General features: G+C 47.0%; 2 protein-coding genes across 8 annotated transcripts in view; one reads left to right on the top strand and one right to left on the bottom strand.

Moving 5' to 3' along the window:
- Positions 1-3,410: 3,410 nt before the first annotated feature.
- On the bottom strand, positions 3,411-14,792 carry LOC308468632 (uncharacterized protein). 6 transcript variants are annotated; one of them, XR_013981743.1, is made up of 4 exons: positions 12,728-13,400; positions 11,537-11,628; positions 5,780-5,845; positions 3,411-4,097 (listed from the first exon to the last, which is right to left on the bottom strand). XR_013981743.1 is itself a non-coding variant. In XM_080991046.1 (4 exons), the coding sequence occupies exons 1-4, from the start codon at positions 14,773-14,775 to the stop codon at positions 4,006-4,008; spliced, it is 318 nt and encodes a 105-aa protein (XP_080847172.1). In that variant the 5' UTR covers positions 14,776-14,792; the 3' UTR covers positions 3,411-4,005. The 6 variants fall into 6 exon arrangements, 1 of the variants encoding a protein (XP_080847172.1); XM_080991046.1 differs by lacking the exon at positions 12,728-13,400 and adding an exon at positions 14,708-14,792; XR_013981744.1 differs by lacking the exon at positions 5,780-5,845.
- Positions 13,801-16,750, top strand: part of LOC308468630 (uncharacterized protein) — a 35,294-nt gene continuing 32,344 nt past the window's right edge. Inside the window, exon 1 of one of the 2 annotated variants that reach the window (XR_013981738.1) lies at positions 13,801-14,239. The gene's annotated coding sequence lies outside the window, so the exon portion shown is untranslated. The remainder of the gene's footprint in view (positions 14,240-16,750) is intronic. The other variant, XR_013981739.1, reaches the window with a different exon arrangement.

Genomic DNA, 16,750 nt, shown 5'->3' with positions numbered 1-16,750 from the left:
CTTCCTTGTCCTCCCCCTTTTTGGGAGAAGGAATTCAGCACAGCCCTTTGAGACCTGAGATATATCAGGGGGTGGATTATTTCAAGAACTGAAAGAGGGGTCCGTGTCAAAACAGGCATAGGATCTGCCAAGCTCAAATTAATGTGCAAGGAATAATAAAGATGCTTACAGGAAGCGAGGTAACTATCCCATCATACAAATAACTGTAAAGAACGCTATTTCTCTTTCTTCTTTCTGAAGCCCTTTCCAAAGAATAATGATGGTATATAAACCTCTGGAAGGGACCCCAAGGGTCATCCAGTCCAACCCGCTGCATCGCAGGAACATGCAGAAGTCCCTTACGGGGAACAATCCTGCAACCTTTGAAGGCTACTTAGGAAGCAAATATAGCCATCCACTATTCTTGACTGGAAACAGAGGAAGTTCTACTTACATCCTCCCTGGGAGCATTTCAACAGTCAGGGGGAGACCCTGACCCCTAAGCCTAACTCCAAGCCTCTCCCGAACACCAACCCTAACAAACCAAACCCAAACCTCTAGACATAAAACAGCAGAATTACAACTTCTGACCTTTGTCAAAGGTAAAGGGACCCCTGACCATTAGGTCCAGTCGTGGCCGACTCTGCGGTTGCGCCACACATCTCGCTTTATTTGCCAGTGTACAGCTTCCAGGTCATGTGGCCAACATGACTAAGTAGTTGGCCATCATACAACTAACCTGGAGGTATGCTTCTCTGTCTCTTCTTTGTGTGGCACTTTGCAGCTCTTAGGAATGTGCAGGCGTCCCTTATGGAGATTCCCCTGCAACCTTGGTGTTCACAGTACCAGAAGGTGTTAGCATTTAACTGTTAGGTGTCACAGCCAAAAATGAGGCACCTTTGCCATCATACAACTAACTTAAAGGAATGCTATTTCTGGTTCTTATTTCTGAAGCACATTCCAAAGAATCATATGATATTGTATATATCTAACTGGAAGGGACCTCAAGGGTCATCCAGCCCAACCCACTGCAAGGCAGGAATATGCAAGAGAATAACCACTAACCTTGGTTGTGCTGTCAGTGTTGCCCTATGAAATGGCACTTTTAAGGCAATTTAAACTGCAGCTGCAAGTTGCGCCATGAAGCACCCCTTGCCATCCCCTTTTGCTGACTGGGAGCAGGAGGTGCTGCTTACAGTCTCCCCAGGAGCTTTTCAACAGTCAGGAGGAGGCCTGAAGCCTTCAGGGGGATTGAACATCTGCTGAGAACATTTATGCCTCCAGAAAAGGAAACAACCATGAGCCTGCTCTAAGGGAATGCTCATGAGTGTATAAAGTGTTTTTTGTTTAAAACACCTCTCTTAACATTACAAACTGCTGCAAATTTCCAAAACGCATACATCCGTGCCAGTGTTTGTCAATGTAAATGATTCAAATGGCTTTTGGTTTTGGCCCCTGTTGCAGGGGCTCAGCCCACTTAGTCTTGTGCCATTGGGGCTCCCATCCTAGGTGCATGGCGGGGGAGAGGCTTAAATCTTTGCACAGTTGAATTTTAAGGACTGACACACAAACACCCCCTCCCAATCTGTATTAAGATATTACGAAATGCTATGGTTTGCATTTTTGGAGAGACCGTGGGAAAGCGCAATCTCCCTGACCACCGAGGAAGAGAGACTGTTCTCTGGGAGGTTGCCAGGGTTACGGGTGTGAGGAGAGGAAGACAGACACTTCAACCAGCAGTTTGAGCTGAAATCCACCTTTCGAGAAGGCAGGCTGCACCTCTGGAAAGGACCAGGCCATGTGGAGGTGTAGGGACTTTGCGGTCTTACCCATTTAGAGACATAGCTAGGTATTGCCCACCTTTCCCTTTACTTCTTGCTGCTAAGAAGCTTTTCCAGTGGATGGAAGTGGACTTAGGCAGATGTAGCATTCGAAATAAAGGAATAAAGCAGAGCCCATGCAGGCAACCCATCTTTTTCCGCTGCAGCCTTGTCTCTTTTTCTTCTCTTTCCTTTCGCTGCCACGCTGCTGGGCAAATCAGGTGTTTGCTAAAGGAGCTGTTTGGGACTTGTCTCAAAAGATCCCCTTTCCACCTCTCACCCCACATGGCAGCAGCAGGAGGGCACCTCTTCTCCCTCCATCAGGCAAAACTTCCCCCTTCCTTCTCCTCCCCCTTTTTCTGAGCAGGAATTCAGCACGCCCCATAGAGACCTAAGAAATAACGGGGGGGGGGAGGGGGGACTGAATAGGGGTCCGTGTAAAAACAGGCACAGGATCTGCAAGCTCCAATTAACGTGCAAGGAATAATAAGGGAGCTCACAGGAAGTGAGGCTACTTTCCCATCATACAACTAACTTTGAGGAACACTATTTCTCTTTCATCTTTCTGAAGCCCTTTCCAAAGAATAACGATGGTATGTAAACCTCTGGAAAGGACCACAAGGGTCATCCAGTCCAACCCACTGCATCGCAGGAACATGCAGGAGTCCCTTATGGGGGAAAATCCTAACATCTTGGTTGTGCAGCTAATGTTCCTCTCTTAAAAGGCACTTTGAAGGCTACTTCAGGGATCCCCACCTCTCCTGCAGCTGTAAGTTCAGCCAGGGAGTAAACATGGCAATCCACTATTCTTAACTGGAAACAGAGGAAGTGCTGCTTACATCCTCCCTGGGAGCATTAAGGTAAAGGGACCCCTGACCATTAGGTCCAGTCACGGACGACTCTGGGGTTGCAGTGCTCATCTCGCTTTACTGCCCGACAGAGCCGGCGTACACCATGACTAAGCCGCTTCTGGCGAACCAGAACAGCGCACGGAAATGCCGTTTACCATCCCGCCGGAGCGGTACCCATTTATCTACTTGTACTTCGAACTGCTAGGTTGGCAGCAGCAAGGACCCTGCAAAGGGAGCTCACTCCGTCGCGGGGATTCGAACCACCAACCTTCTGATCGCCAAGTCCTAGGCTCTGTGGTTTAACCCACAGCGACACCTGCATCTCATAACTTAAAGGAATGCTATTTCTGTTTCATCTTTCTAAAGCACATTCCAAAGAATCATATGATGCTGCATTTATATGTATATCTGGAATGGACCTCATCGGTCATCCAGCCCAACCCACTGCAAGGCAGGAATATGCAGGAGAATAACCACCAACCTTGGTTGTGCTGTCAGTGTTGCCCTATGAAATGGCACTTTTAAGGCAATTTAAACTGCAGCTGCAAGTTGCGCCATGAAGCACCCCTTGCCATCCCCTTTTGCTGACTGGGAGCGGAGGAGGTGCTGCTTACAGTCTCCCCAGGAGCATTTCAACAGTCAGGAGGAGGCCTGAAGCCTTCGGGGGGAATTGTACATCTGCTAAGAACATTTATGCCTCCAGAAAAGGAAAAAACAATGATCCTGCTCTAAGGGAATGCTCATGAGTGTATAAGTGCTGTTCTTTAAAACACCTCTCTTAACGTTACAAACTGCTGCAAATTTCCAAAATGCATACATCCGTGCCAGTATTTGTCAATGTAAATGATTCAACTGGCTTTTGGTTTTGGCCCCTGTTGCAGGGGCTCAGCCCACTTAGTCTTGTGCCATTGGGGCTCCCAGCCTAGGTGCATGGCAGGGGACAGGCTTAAATCTTTGCACAGTTGATTTTTAAGGACTGACACACACAAACACACACCCCAAAACTGTATTAAGACATTACTAAATGCTAAGGTTTCCATTTTTGGAGAGACCGTGGGAAAGTGCAATCTCCCTGACCATCGAGGAATAGAGACTGTTCTCTGGGAGGTTGCCAGGGTTACGGGTGTGAGGAGAGGAAGACAGACACTTCACCCAGCTGTTTGAGCTGAAATCCACCTTTCGAGAAGGCAGGCTGCACCTCTGGAAAGGACCAAGCCTTGTGGAGGTGTAGGGACTGTGTGGTCTTACCCATTTAGAGAGATAGCTAGGTATTGCCCACCGTTCCCTTTACTCCTTGCTGCTAAGAATCTTTTCCGGTGGATGGAAGTGGACTTAGGCAGATGTAGCATTCGATATCAAGGAATAAAGCAGAGCCCATGCAGGCAACCCATCTTTTTCCGCTGCAGCCTTGTCTCTTTTTCTTCTCTTTCCTTTCGCTGCCACGCTGCTGGGCAAATCAGGTGTTTGGTTAAAGGAGCTGTTTGGATCTCGTCTCAAAAGATCCCCTTTCCCCCTCTCGCCACTCTTCTCCCTCCCTCTGTCAAGCAAAACGTCCCCCTTCCTTCTCCTTCCACTTTTTGGGAGAAGGAATTCAGCACAGCCCATAGAGATCTGAGAAATAACGGGGGGGGGGGGGAGATTTTTTTCTAGAACTGAAAGAGGGGTCCATGTAAAAACAGGCACAGGATCCGCCAAGCTCAAACTAAAGTGAAGGAATAATAAGGGAGCTCACAGAAAGCGAGGCGACTTTCCTGTGTTAGGCTGCAACTAACTTTAAGGAACGCTATTTCTCTTTCTTCTTTCTGAAGCCCTTTCCAAAGAATAATGATGGAATATAAACCTCTGGAAGGGACCCCAAGGGTCATCCAGTACAACCCGTTGCATCGCAGCAGTCCCTTACGGGAAACAATCCCGCAACCTTGGTTGTGCAGCGAATGTTGCACTCTTAAATGGCACATTGAAGGCTACTTCAGGGATCCACACCTCTTCCGGAGCTGCAAGTTCACCCAGGAAGCCAACATGACCATCACTATTCTTGACTGGAAACAGAGGAAGTGCTGCTTATTCTTCCTGGGAGCATTTCAACAGTCAGGGGGAGGCCCTGACCCCTAAGCCTAACCCCATGCCTCTCCAAACTAGAGTTATATGTGTGAGCATGCAAGCAGGTAAACCAAGGGTTAGGGTGTTGCCCCAGTATCTCCTTGCCAGGAACTGGAGGGTGATCATCAGCAATGGAGGCAGAGCTAACTAGTTCACCCCTTCTCTCCCCATCCCTGAGTTCTACATCAGGGGTGAGGAACTTGCAGTCCATCTGATGTTTTTGGACTCCAACTCTGATGATAGGAAGCCATCCCAGTTTCTGATTTGATCCCAGAATGCCCCACTTTTCCTTAGGTAAAGGTAAAGGGACCCCTGACCATTAGGTCCAGTCGCAGACGACTCTGGGGTTGCGGCGCGCATCTCGCTTTACTGGCCAAGGGAGCCGGTGTACAGCTTCCGGGTCATGTGGCCAGAAGGACTAAGGCACTTCTGGTGAACCAGAGCAGCGCACAGAAACACCGTTGACCTTCCTGCCGGAGCGGTACCCATTTATCTCCTTGCACTTTAACGTGCTTTCGAAATGCTAGGTTGGTAGGAGCAGGGACCGAGCAATGGGAGCTCACCCCATCGTGCGGATTCGAACCGCTGACCTTCTGATCGGCAAGTCCTAGGCTCTGTGGTTTAACCCACAGCGCCACCCACGTCCCTTCTTTCTGACCTTTCACCCCTAGTTAAAAACTAGACTTTCCGTGGCCTTCTTTACTCCAACCCCAAATTGTCCAGGTTGTTGTGCACCTGTCTAGAAGTACCAAACATCTCGTAAAGAGATTTCTCTGCACCTGCGGCCTCAGGTTTGCATTGCAGGGCAGTCCCAAAACAAAACTGTCTTCCTGACCCTGGGGTTAGGGGAATTAGGGAAATTAGGGTATAAAGACTACTTTTTGGGAAGCCTGTTTATTCTGACATTGGTGTTGGTGAAGGAAACCACAGACTGATCCTGGTGAAAGCGTACTGGTTTAGGAGACAGGGGTCCCATTCCTACGCTCACCCTCTCAAACCCAGAGGATCCCAATACAATTTGTCTCCTACCATTCTCTGTATGGGTGCTGCTCCTCTTCCGGGCAGGCGCTGAAGGTGGGATGAAGACCTTGTCCACTGTGATGGGGGGGGGAGACAGATTGGGGGGAGAACACAAAGCGTTCCCTCTATCTCCCCCTTCTGCCCTGAAGTGTGTGCAGGGAAGCCCACTCACTTCAGACACCCTCGTTTTCCCCCACCTTTTTCTTTACCATGCATAAGTAGACTTGTGCCTGAAACATAAGGCTTATAATAAATCCACAAAACTATCAGTGGACCTGATTTCTTTCAGATGAACTGAACGAGGAGTATAAAACAGGCACCCATTGTTTGTATTGCTATGCAAGACAGAATAAAGTAGCCGGCAGGGAAGGGAAAGTGGTTGGCCATCATACAACTAACCTAGAGGTATGTTTTACTGCTTATTCTTTGTGTGGCACTTCGCAGCTCTTAGGAATGTGCAGGCGTCCCTTATAGAGATCTCCCTGCAACCTTGGTGTTCACAGTACCAAAAGGTGGTAGCATTTAACCGTTAGGTGTCACAGCCTAGTGAGGCAACTTTGCCAGCATAAAGGTAAAAGGACCCCTGACCATTAGGTCCTGTTGTGGCCGACTCTGGGGTTGCGTCGCTCATCTCGCTTTACTGGCCAAGGGAGCCGGTGTACAGCTTCCGGGTCATGGGGCCAGCATGACTAAGCCGCTTCTGGCGGACCAGAACAGCGCACGGAAACGCCGTTAACCTTCCTGCCAGAGCATTTGTCTACTTGCACTTTGACGTGCTTTCGAACTGCTAGGTTGGCAGGAGCAGGGACCCAGCAAAGGGAGCTCACCCCATTGCGGGGATTCAAACCGCTGACCTTCTGATCGGCAAGTCCTAGGCTCTGTGGTTTAACCCACAGCGTCCGTAACTTAAAGGAATGCTATTTCTGTTTCTTCTTTCTGAAAACACCAACCTTGGTTGTGCTGCCAGTGTTGCCCTATGAAATGGCACTTTTAAGGCAATTTAAACTGCAGCTGCAAGTTGCGCCATGAAGCACCCCTTGCCATCCCCTTTTGCTGACTGGGAGCGGAGGAGGTGCTGCTTACAGTCTCCCCAGGAGCATTTCAACAGTCAGGAGGAGGCCTGAAGCCTTCGGGGGGAATTGTACATCTGCTAAGAACATTTATGCCTCCAGAAAAGGGAAAAAACCATGAACCTGCTCTAAGGGAATGCTCATGAGTATATAAGTGCTGTTCTTTAAAACACCTCTCTTAACGTTACAAACTGCTGCAAATTTCCAAGACGCATACAAATACGTGCCAGTATTTGTCAATGTAAATGATTCAAATGGCTTTTGGTTTTGGCCCCTCTTGCAGGGGCTCAGCCCACTTAGTCTTGTGCCATTGGGGCTCCCAGCCTAGGTGCACAGCGGGGGAGAGGCTTAAATGTTTGCACAGTTGACTTTTAAGGACTGACACACACAAACACCCCCAATCTGTATTAAGACATTACTAAATACTAGCGTTTCAATTTTTAGAGCGACCGTGAGAAAATACAATCTCCCTGACCATCGAGGAAGAGAGACTGTTCTCTGGGAGGTTGCCAGGGTTACGGGTGTGAGGAGAGGAAGAGAGACTTTTCACCCAGCTGTTTGAGCTGAAATCCACCTTTGGAGAAGGCAGGCTGCACCTCTGGAAAGGACCAGGCCGTGTGGAAGTGTAGGGACTGTGCGGTCTTACCGATTTAGAGAGATAGCTAGGTATTGCCCACTGTTCCCTTTGCTCCTTGCTGCTAAGAAACTTTTCCAGTGGATGGAAGTGCACTTAGGCAGATGTAACTGCCTTTTGCAACTCCACAGAGATGTCTGGCAGCTGCCTTGCCTCTTTTTCTTATTTCCTTTCGCTGCCACGCTGCTGGGCGAATCAGGTGTTTGGTTAAAGGAGCTGTTTGGATCTTGTGCCCAAAGATCCCCTTTCCCCCTCTCGCCCCACAAGACGGCAGCAGGAGGGCCCTGGCACTGGCACCTTTGGGGCACTGGCATCTTGTCTCAAAAGATTCCCTCTTCTCCCTCCCTCCGTCAGGCGAAGCTTCCCCTTCTCCTTCCCTTTTTTGGGATCAGGAATTCAGCACGCCCCATAGAGACCTGAGAAATAAAAGGGGGGCAGATTTTTTCCAGAAGAACTGAAAGAGGGGTCCGTGTAAAAATAGGCACAGGATCTGCCAAGCTCCAATTAACGTACAAGGAATAACAAAGGAGCTCACAGGAAGCAAGGCTTCTTTCCCATCATACAACTAACTTTAAGGAACGCTATTTCTCTTTCTTCTTTCTGAAGCCCTTTCCAAAGAACAATGATAGAATATAAACCTCTGGAAGGGACCCCAAGGGTCATCCAGTCCAACCCGCTGCATCACAGGAACATGCAGGAGTCCCTTATGGGGAACAATCCTGCAAACTTGGTTGTGCAGCAAATGTTGCCCTCTTAAATGGCACACCTCTCCTGCAGCTGAAGCCAACAAGGCCATCACTATTCTGGACTGGAAACAGAGGAACTGCTGCTTACATCCTCCCTGGGAGCAGTTCAACAGTCAGGGGGAGGCCCTGACCCCTAAGCCTAACCCCAACCCTAACAATGACCCGAACCCCAACCGCTAGACTTACAACAGCAGACTTACAACTTCTGACCTTTGTCAAAGGTAAAGGGACCCCTGACCATTAGGTCCAGTCGTGGCCGACTCTGGGGTTGAGGTGCACATCTCGCTTTACTGGCCGGCACACAGCTTCCGGGTCATGGGGCCAACATGACTAAGCCGCTTGTGGCGAACCAGAGCAGAGCACGGAAACGCCGTTTACCTTCCTGCCGGAGCGGGACCTATTTATCTCCTTGCACTTTAACGTGCTTTCGAACTGCTAGGTTGGCAGGAGCAGGGACCCAGCAACGGGAGCTCACCCCATTGCACGGATTCGAACTGCCGACCTTATGATCGGCAAGTCCTAGGCTCTGTGGTTTAACCCACAGCGCCACCCGCGTCCCTTCTTTCTGACCTTTGACCCCTAGTTAAAAACTACTTTCCGTGGTCTTCTTTACTCCAACCCCAAATTGTCCAAGTTGTTGTGCACCTGTCTAGAGGTACCATTTTCATCAGGGAAAACATCTCATAAAGAGATTTTTCTGCATCTGCGGCCTCAGAGCATAGGCAGGTGTGCATTGCAGGGCAGTCCCAAAACAAAACTGACTTCCTGACCCCAGGGTTAGGGGAATTTGGGAATTTAGGGTAGAAAGACTATACTTTTTTGGAAGCCGGTTTCTTCTGACTCGTTTCTACACTTGTGTATGCACTGCACACTGGTGTTGGTGAACAAAACCCTCACCCCTCCATACCCAGAAGATCCCTGGACAATTTGGCTCCTACCGTTCTCTGTATGGGTGCTGCTCCTCTTCCGGGCAAGCACTGAAGGTGGGACTTTGTCCGCTATGATTAGGTAGGGAAGACAGATTAGGGGGGAGAAGGTAGAGCGTTCCCTCTATCTCCCCCTTCTGCCCTGAAGTGTGTGCAGGGAAGCCCACTCATTTCAGAAACCCTCGTTTTCCCCCACCCTTTGGTTTTCCATGCCTAAGTAGGCTTATGCACGAAACATATAGGTGATAACAGATCCACAAAATCTGACATTAAGGAACACAGCAAACCTGCGGGCCTGATTTCTTTCAGATGAACTGAGGAGTATATAACACGCATGCATCTTTGTATTGCTATGCAAGACAGAATAAAGTAGCAGGCTAGGGAGGGAAAGTGGTTGGCCATCATACAACTAACCGGGAGGTATGTTTTTCTGGTTCTGCTTTCTGTGGCACTTTGCAGCTCTTAGGAATATGCAGGCGTCCCTTATGGAGATCCCCCTGCAACCTTGGTGCTCATACTAAGCGCTCACATCCTATGATGCTGCATATATATCTATATCTGGAAGGGACCCCAAAGGTCATCCAGCCCAGCCCACGGCAAGGCAGGAATATGCAAGAGAAAAACCACCAACCTTGGTTGTGCTGTCAGTGTTGCCCTATGAAATGGCACTTTTAAGGCACTTTAAACTGCAGCTGCAAGTTGCGCCATGAAGCACCCCTTGCCATCCCCTTTTGCCGACTGGGAGCGGAGGAGGTGCTGCTTACAGTCTCCCCAGGAGCATTTCAACAGTCAGGAGGAGGCCTGAAGCCTTCGGGGGGATTGTACATCTGCTAAGAACATTTATGCCTCCAGAAAAGGAAACAACCATGAGCCTGCTCTAAGGGAATGCTCATGAGTGTATAAAGTGTTTTTCTTTAAAACACCTCTCTTAACATTACAAACTGCTGCAAATTTCCAAAACGCATATATACGTGCCAGTATTTGTCAATGTAAATGATTCAACTGGCTTTTGGTTTTGGCCCCTGTTGCAGGGGCTCAGCCCACTTAGTCCCGTGCCATTGGGGCTCCCAGCCTAGGTGCATGGCGGGGGGACACTCTTAAATCTTTGCTTCGCCCCTGCTGTGGAGCACATTGCACAGTTGATTTTTAAGGGCTGACACACACAACCACCCCCAAACTGTATTCTGAAGCACTTTCCAAAGAATCATATGATGGTGGGTGAGTGGGTGAGTATATATCGGGAAGGGACCCCAAGGGTCATCCAGTCCAACCTGCTACAAGGCAGGAATCCACCCTTCTGCAGCTGCAAGTTCAGGAAGCCCGCCAGGAAGCCCCCCTTGCCATCCCCTTTTGTCCTGCCTGAAGTTCTCGGGCTAATTGCAGATATGCTAGCCTCAAGGCAAAGGAAAAACCATGAGCCTACTCTGAAGACTCATAAATGTAGAAAGTGCTTTTCTTTAGAGCACCTCTCTTAACATTGCAAGCTGATGCAAGTGTCCCAAACTGGGGTGAAGTTGCTGGTTTGTAAATATTAAATATTCCTACTTTATTGATCTGAATTACTCAAACGGCTTTTAGTGCTGCCCACTACAGCAAGGGCTGATCCCAATTTCTTCTTAATTAATTAATTTTATAATGAATGATTTTAGAGTGTTGTTTATGCTGTACTTTTGTACTGTTTTATTGTTGTTAGCCGCCCTGAGCCTGGCTTCGGCTGGGGAGAGCGGGATATAAATAAAATTTATTATTATTATTATTATTATTATTATTCTGCTGTTCAATTCAGAGTATCTGCTCAAAAAATCAAACAGAAAGCAATGGAGGGTTGCCATTAAGGCTGGGGCGAGAGGGCAAACTGGGTCTTCTAGACCCAAACTGGGTTTTGGATGCTCCATTAGACAAACCAGCCAGCTCTGCCTCTCTAATTCACTGGGCTTGCTTGCAAATTAATTCTCTTTTTTAATTTACGCCTCTTCCAAAACATTTATCTTAAGATTTAACGTGCATGTGTACCACTTTGGGATCTCTGGTTGGATTATGTGGATCAATCGATAGATGAAAGATCGGTGCCTTGAGTAATTACCTGGTTAAAGAAATGGTTCATCTAAATAAATTAAGTTTCCAACCCATTGCTTTGTCATCTTTTGATAGCCTAACAAGAACAGGAAAAAGGAGGCATACCTCACCAGCATAGAAGCCAGGAGGCTCTAGCCTACCCCAATCAAATAAATAAAATTATTTTACTATATTTTTACTGTACTGTACTGTGGTGGTTACGGGGGATGAGGCCAAGCACCACTTGGGTGGGTGTAATATATCAGGAGTGGGGTTTTTTTAAAATGTTCTTATATGTTATATGTTAATATGTCTTTCTATTTTTTCCCTTTTACCTTCATGACTTCCGACATCTTCTCTTCTCCCTTCATCACACGAAGTTTCCTCCTCCTCCTCCTTTTCAGAACAGGAATTCAGCAGAGCAGACCTAAGAAATATCAATAATGTCAATTATTTTCACAAGAAGGGAAAGAGGGGTCCCCATCCAAGCAGACATAGAATATGTCCAGCCCAGATTCCAATGGAATAAAGAATCAAGTGGGAAAGGAGCCTCCCTTCCCTAAGATCCATCATACGGACTAACTGGAAGAAATGTGTTTTTCTTCTTTATTTTTTCTTGTTTATTCTTGTTTCTTCTTTCTGAAGTACTTCCCCAAGAATCACATAATGGTGCATCTAGCTGGAAGGGACCCCAAGGGTCATCCAGTCCAACCCGCCGCAAGGCAGGAATCTGCGAAGGAACCACAAGGGTTCATTTAATAATAATAATATTAATAATAAGTGTAGGAATTGGGATCTGGAAGAATTAGCTGGTTACAAAAGCACCGCTTCAAGCAGTTTCCAAGACATTAAAGGCAGCCTGAGGAGGAAAGCAATGGAGATCTGCACTTTATTTTATATAAAGAATAAATTATTATCATTATCACAGCCAGTTACTCTGGAGTTGTTTCTCCCCCCAATTCCAATATATAAAAATAGTATACTGCTAAGGCTTAGGGGGGAAGAGGCCGTGTCCCACTTGGGTGGGTGAGATTTATAATAATAATAATAATAATTTAACATTTAATGATAGTAATAATGTATTGCTATTTCCCAGCCACCAACAGAATATTTTTTTAAAACCGACAAAACATCATACACTACAAACTTCCCTCACCCTTTTATAATAATAACAATAATAATAATAAAATTAATAATAATAATAATAATAATAATGTATTACTCTTTCCCAGTCACCAAGAGTATTTTAAAAAACGATAAAACGACAAATTTCCCTCACCCTTTTATAAGAATACCCATTACAATAATGATTACAATTTAAAAATGAAGGATAATCCTCATTTCTTCCCCTTCCCCAACAGAATATTAAACAATTCGACAAAACGTAATATATTACAAACTTCCCTCAGCCTTTTCTAATAAGAATAAGAATAAGAATAATTTAAAACCCAATGCTGATCACCCTTTGTTCTTATTTCCCGCCCGCGCCCAACAAAAGAGAGTCTTCAAGACTCGACCAGACTCACGCGCTGCCTTCGAGAAAATGGCGGAGGAGACGCTGAGGAGAACACGCGCCCAAGGCCTGGCCCCGCCCATGTCCCGACCTGGGATTGGCCCAAAGGCCGACCTATCGCCGCCGAGTTTACTGCTGCGGCTTCGACTGCTGGGCGCGTGCGCTGAGCGAGGGGGTTCCTAGGACGGCCATTTTGGACCAGGGCAAAGGGACGGGAAAGAAGGGGGGCAGAAAGGGCAGAAGAGGCGCCACCGCCGCCATGTTGGTGGAGGGCCGTCGGCGGCGATAGGTCGGCCTTTGGGCCAATCCCAGGCCGGGCTGTGGGCGGGGCCAGCACTTTCCCGCTTTTTCTCCTCCCAGCTGCTTCTCCTCAGCTGTTTCCCACGCCCGGGACGCCGAGGCAGTTTTGGCGCCTTTTTATTACAATAAAGGATTATTAGCAGTACTTTTTAATTTTTATTATTATTTTTATTATTATTATTATTGGAAAAGGCGTGGTGAAGTTTGCAATACAGTATGTTATGTCCCGTTTTTAATATTCTGTGGGGAGTAGCTGGGGAAGGGGAATAAATGAGGATTTTCCTTCATTTTTAAATTGTTATCATTATAATTATAATGGTTATTCTGCTAAAAGGGTGAGGGAAGTTTGTAGTATATTATGTTTTCTCCTTTTTTAAAAAAATACTCTGTTGGTGGCTGGAAAACAATAATAAATTATTATTATTAAATGTTAAATTATTATTATTATTATTATTAATCACACCCACCCGTGGGACACCCTAAGACTTAACAGTATAGTATTTTTATTTATTCGAATTGGGGGGAGAAGCAACTCCAGAGGAACTGGCTGTGATAATAATAATTCTAATTATTATTTATTATTTATATAAAATAAAACTTCACATCTCCATTGCTTTCTCCATCAGGCTGCCTTTAATGTCTTGGAAATTGTATTGGAACAATGTATTGAAAATGTATTTAATGTATTGGAAACTGTAGCTGAACAGTGTATTGTTCAGATGAAGCACAGCTTGGTTTTGTAACCAGCTAATTCCTCCAGATCCCAATTCCTCCACTTATTATTATTATTATTATCATTATTAAATGAACCCTTGTGGTTCCTTCGCAGATTCCTGCCTTGCAGCGGGTTGGACTGGATGACCCTTGAGGTCCCTTCCAGCTAAATGCACCATAATAATAATAATAATAATAATAATAAATATATATATATGATTCTGGGGAAAAGGCTTCAGAAAGAATAAAGAATAAAAACACATTTCTTCCCGTTCGTCGTCTGCTGGCTCCTTTCCCACTTGATTCTTTCTTCCACTGCAATCTGGGCTGGACATATTCTAGATCTGCTTTGACGTGGACCCCTCTTTCCCTTCTTGTGAAAATAATCGACATTATTGATATTTCTTAGGTCTGAATTCCAGCTCTGAAAAGGAGGAGGAGGAGGAGGAAGAAACTTCGTCTGATGAAGGGAGAAGAGGAGGTGGAGGAAAAGTCAGCTGCAGGCATAAAGGTAAAAGGGAAAAAATACAAATAGAAATTGACATCTACCACTTAAGAACATTTTTAATCCACCCCAGTCCTGATATATCCCACCGACCCCCTAACCAGCACAGTACAGTACAGTAAAAATCCAGTAAAGTGTTCTTATTTATTTGATTGGCACCTCCTGGCTTCCCCCATGTTGGTGAGGTTTGTCTCCTTTTCCTTTTCTAGTTAGGCCATCTAAAGGTGACAAAGCAATGGGTGGAAAACTTAATTTCTTCCGATGAACCATTGCTTCAACCAGGTACCATCTTTTTCGCTCCAGAGAACGCCCGTTTCCTCCCCTAAAAAGGAAGGGGAAATGTCTGTGCGTCTTCTGGGGCGAAGCCAGCAAGAGCGGAGCCGGGAGGAGGGAGGGAGGGAAGGGGATCCATGCAGCGGATTCCCTCCTCCCAGGCTCCCTTGGAAGCAGCAACGCGGGAGGGGAGCCCCTTACACTCGGGTCAGCAGCTCCTCTCCCCCTTTCCTGCTTAAATCTGCTGCCCTTGCGAGCGGAGGATCCATGGCTCCGCTTCCTTCCCTCCTCCGTGGTTGCTTTGAAACAGTGCAGGGGGGAAAGAGGGCAGGAAAGAGATGGCGGGCAGGAAGACACAACCACCCTTGGCCACTGGAAAGTCCACCTCAGCCTTCCCAGATTTCCTCTGAGACGGCCAGGCTAATCTCGATGGCCGGAAGAGCTGGAAACTTGCAAGGGCTGTTTATTTAAAGACGAAAACAGGCGCACACGGGAAAGACATCCTCCCCGGTTCCTGGACACAACCCACGCTTGATATTCACACAGCTTCCATGGGTGGCATTGGCAGCTGGAGGAGCAGCCTGGTGAAAGAGCAAGTCCTGGTTTCAAGCTGAAGATCAGCTCTTTCGGGGTGGCCTCCAACAACCCTTTGGCTGCAAGGGGAATTCCCCCTCCCTTAATTCAGGATGCTAGTCTACAGATGCTGTGTCTGCCTGCCCTTTCCCCTGAGCTGAAAAAGCACCTTCAGGAGGGTGATGGGAGGCGACACAGTCGTCTTCCAGATGTGCAAAGAACCACCCTCGCCACGCTAAACGGGACAGCAAGCCCCACACAGATCTGAAGCATAAATGGGTATCTAGGAAGCTGCCTTATATGGAGTCAGACCCACTACTCCATCGAGCTTAGTAATGTCAACACTGACTGGCAGCAGTTTGCCAGAGTTTCAGGCCTGGAGAAGCCGGGGATTGAGCGTGTGGTGTTCTGCAGGCAAAGCCACTGAGGTTACAGCTATTCCCTTTAAAAACATACTAAGATTGTAGTCCCATCTGCCTCTGCTCCAATGTAAATCGGAGCCAGGGCACACAATATCAGTTTGGGGCATCTAAAACTATGAAAATGGGCTTACAGATCTTGAGTTTCGGACACTGCTCAACCGCATACTCAGTCAAATGTGGATGCCAAACAAATGAACTTAGTGGTTAACCCTGAAGCCTGTCTCTTTCTCTAGAACGCGCCTGATGGGCGTTTGCGCTGCCTCCCTTGGTTCTCTCAGCCTGATGCGTTTTGGGGCTTGACTGGTCCTGGAGTCTTGCAGTTGCTCTGGCCCTTTCTCCGGCTCATCCTTGAAACAGCCTGGAGAGATCTCCTGAAAGTCCCACTTCCTCTGGCAGTAGTATTGGCCACACGAGAGCACTGATTATTTTCCTATTGAGTCTATTCCAGTATTGGCCACACGGGGTCGCTGTTTATTTTCCTATTGAGGGCTATTCCAGTATTGGCCACACGGGGTCACTGATTATTTTCCTATTGAGGTCTATTCCAGTAATGGCCACACGGGGTCACTGTTTATTTTCCTATTGAGGTCTATTCCAGTAATGGCCACACGGGGTCGCTGTTTATTTTCCTATTAAGGTCTATTCCAGTAATGGCCACACGGGGTCGCTGTTTATTTTCCTATTGAGGTCTATTCCAGTAATGGCCACACGGGGTCGCTGTTTATTTTCCTATTAAGGTCTATTCCAGTAATGGCCACACGGGGTCGCTGTTTATTTTCCTATTGAGGGCTATTCCAGTATTGGCCACACGAGGGCACTGTTTATTTTCCTATCGATGTCTTTTCCACTAATGGCCACAACCTTAACTGTATAGTATTTTTATTTATTGGAATTGGGTCGGGGAAGCTCCCCTTGGCTACAGCAACACCAGAGTAACTGGCTGTGATGATAATAATAATAATTAATTTATTATTTATATAAAATAAAGTGCAGATCTCCATTGCTTTCCCCCTCCAGCCGCCCTTAATGTCTTGGAAACTGTACCTGAACAATGTATTGTGCAGATGAAGTACTGCTTTAAGCAGTTGTTTTGTAACCAGCTAATTCCTCAAGATCCCAATTCCTCCACTTTTTATTAAATGCAGTTTCCTTGTGGTTCCTTCGCAGATTCCTGCCTTGCGGCAGGTTGGACTGGATGACCCTTGGGGTCCCTTCCAGCTAGATGCACCATTAAATGATTCTTGGGAAA

This window comes from Podarcis pityusensis (assembly GCF_964106645.2).
Source record: "Podarcis pityusensis genome assembly, chromosome: Z".
NCBI classification, from domain to species: Eukaryota; Metazoa; Chordata; class Lepidosauria; order Squamata; family Lacertidae; genus Podarcis; species Podarcis pityusensis.
Note: the sequence above shows the minus strand (reverse complement) of the source record. Positions and strands in the feature narration are given on the sequence as shown.

What these genes read in the sequence shown, in the direction of transcription:
- LOC308468632 (XM_080991046.1), bottom strand. Translation starts at nt 14,775, where the DNA reads ATGGATCCTCCGCTCGCAAGGGCAGCAGATTTAAGCAGGAAAGGGGGA. An exon ending in GAGGAGCTGCTGACCCGAGT is followed by an intron (nt 11,629 to 14,707) that starts GTAAGGGGCTCC and finishes GATATTTCTTAG; the next exon opens with GTCTGCTCTGCTGAATTCCT. An exon ending in CAGCACCCATACAGAGAATG is followed by an intron (nt 4,098 to 5,779) that starts GTAGGAGACAAA and finishes TGATTTGCCCAG; the next exon opens with CAGCGTGGCAGCGAAAGGAA.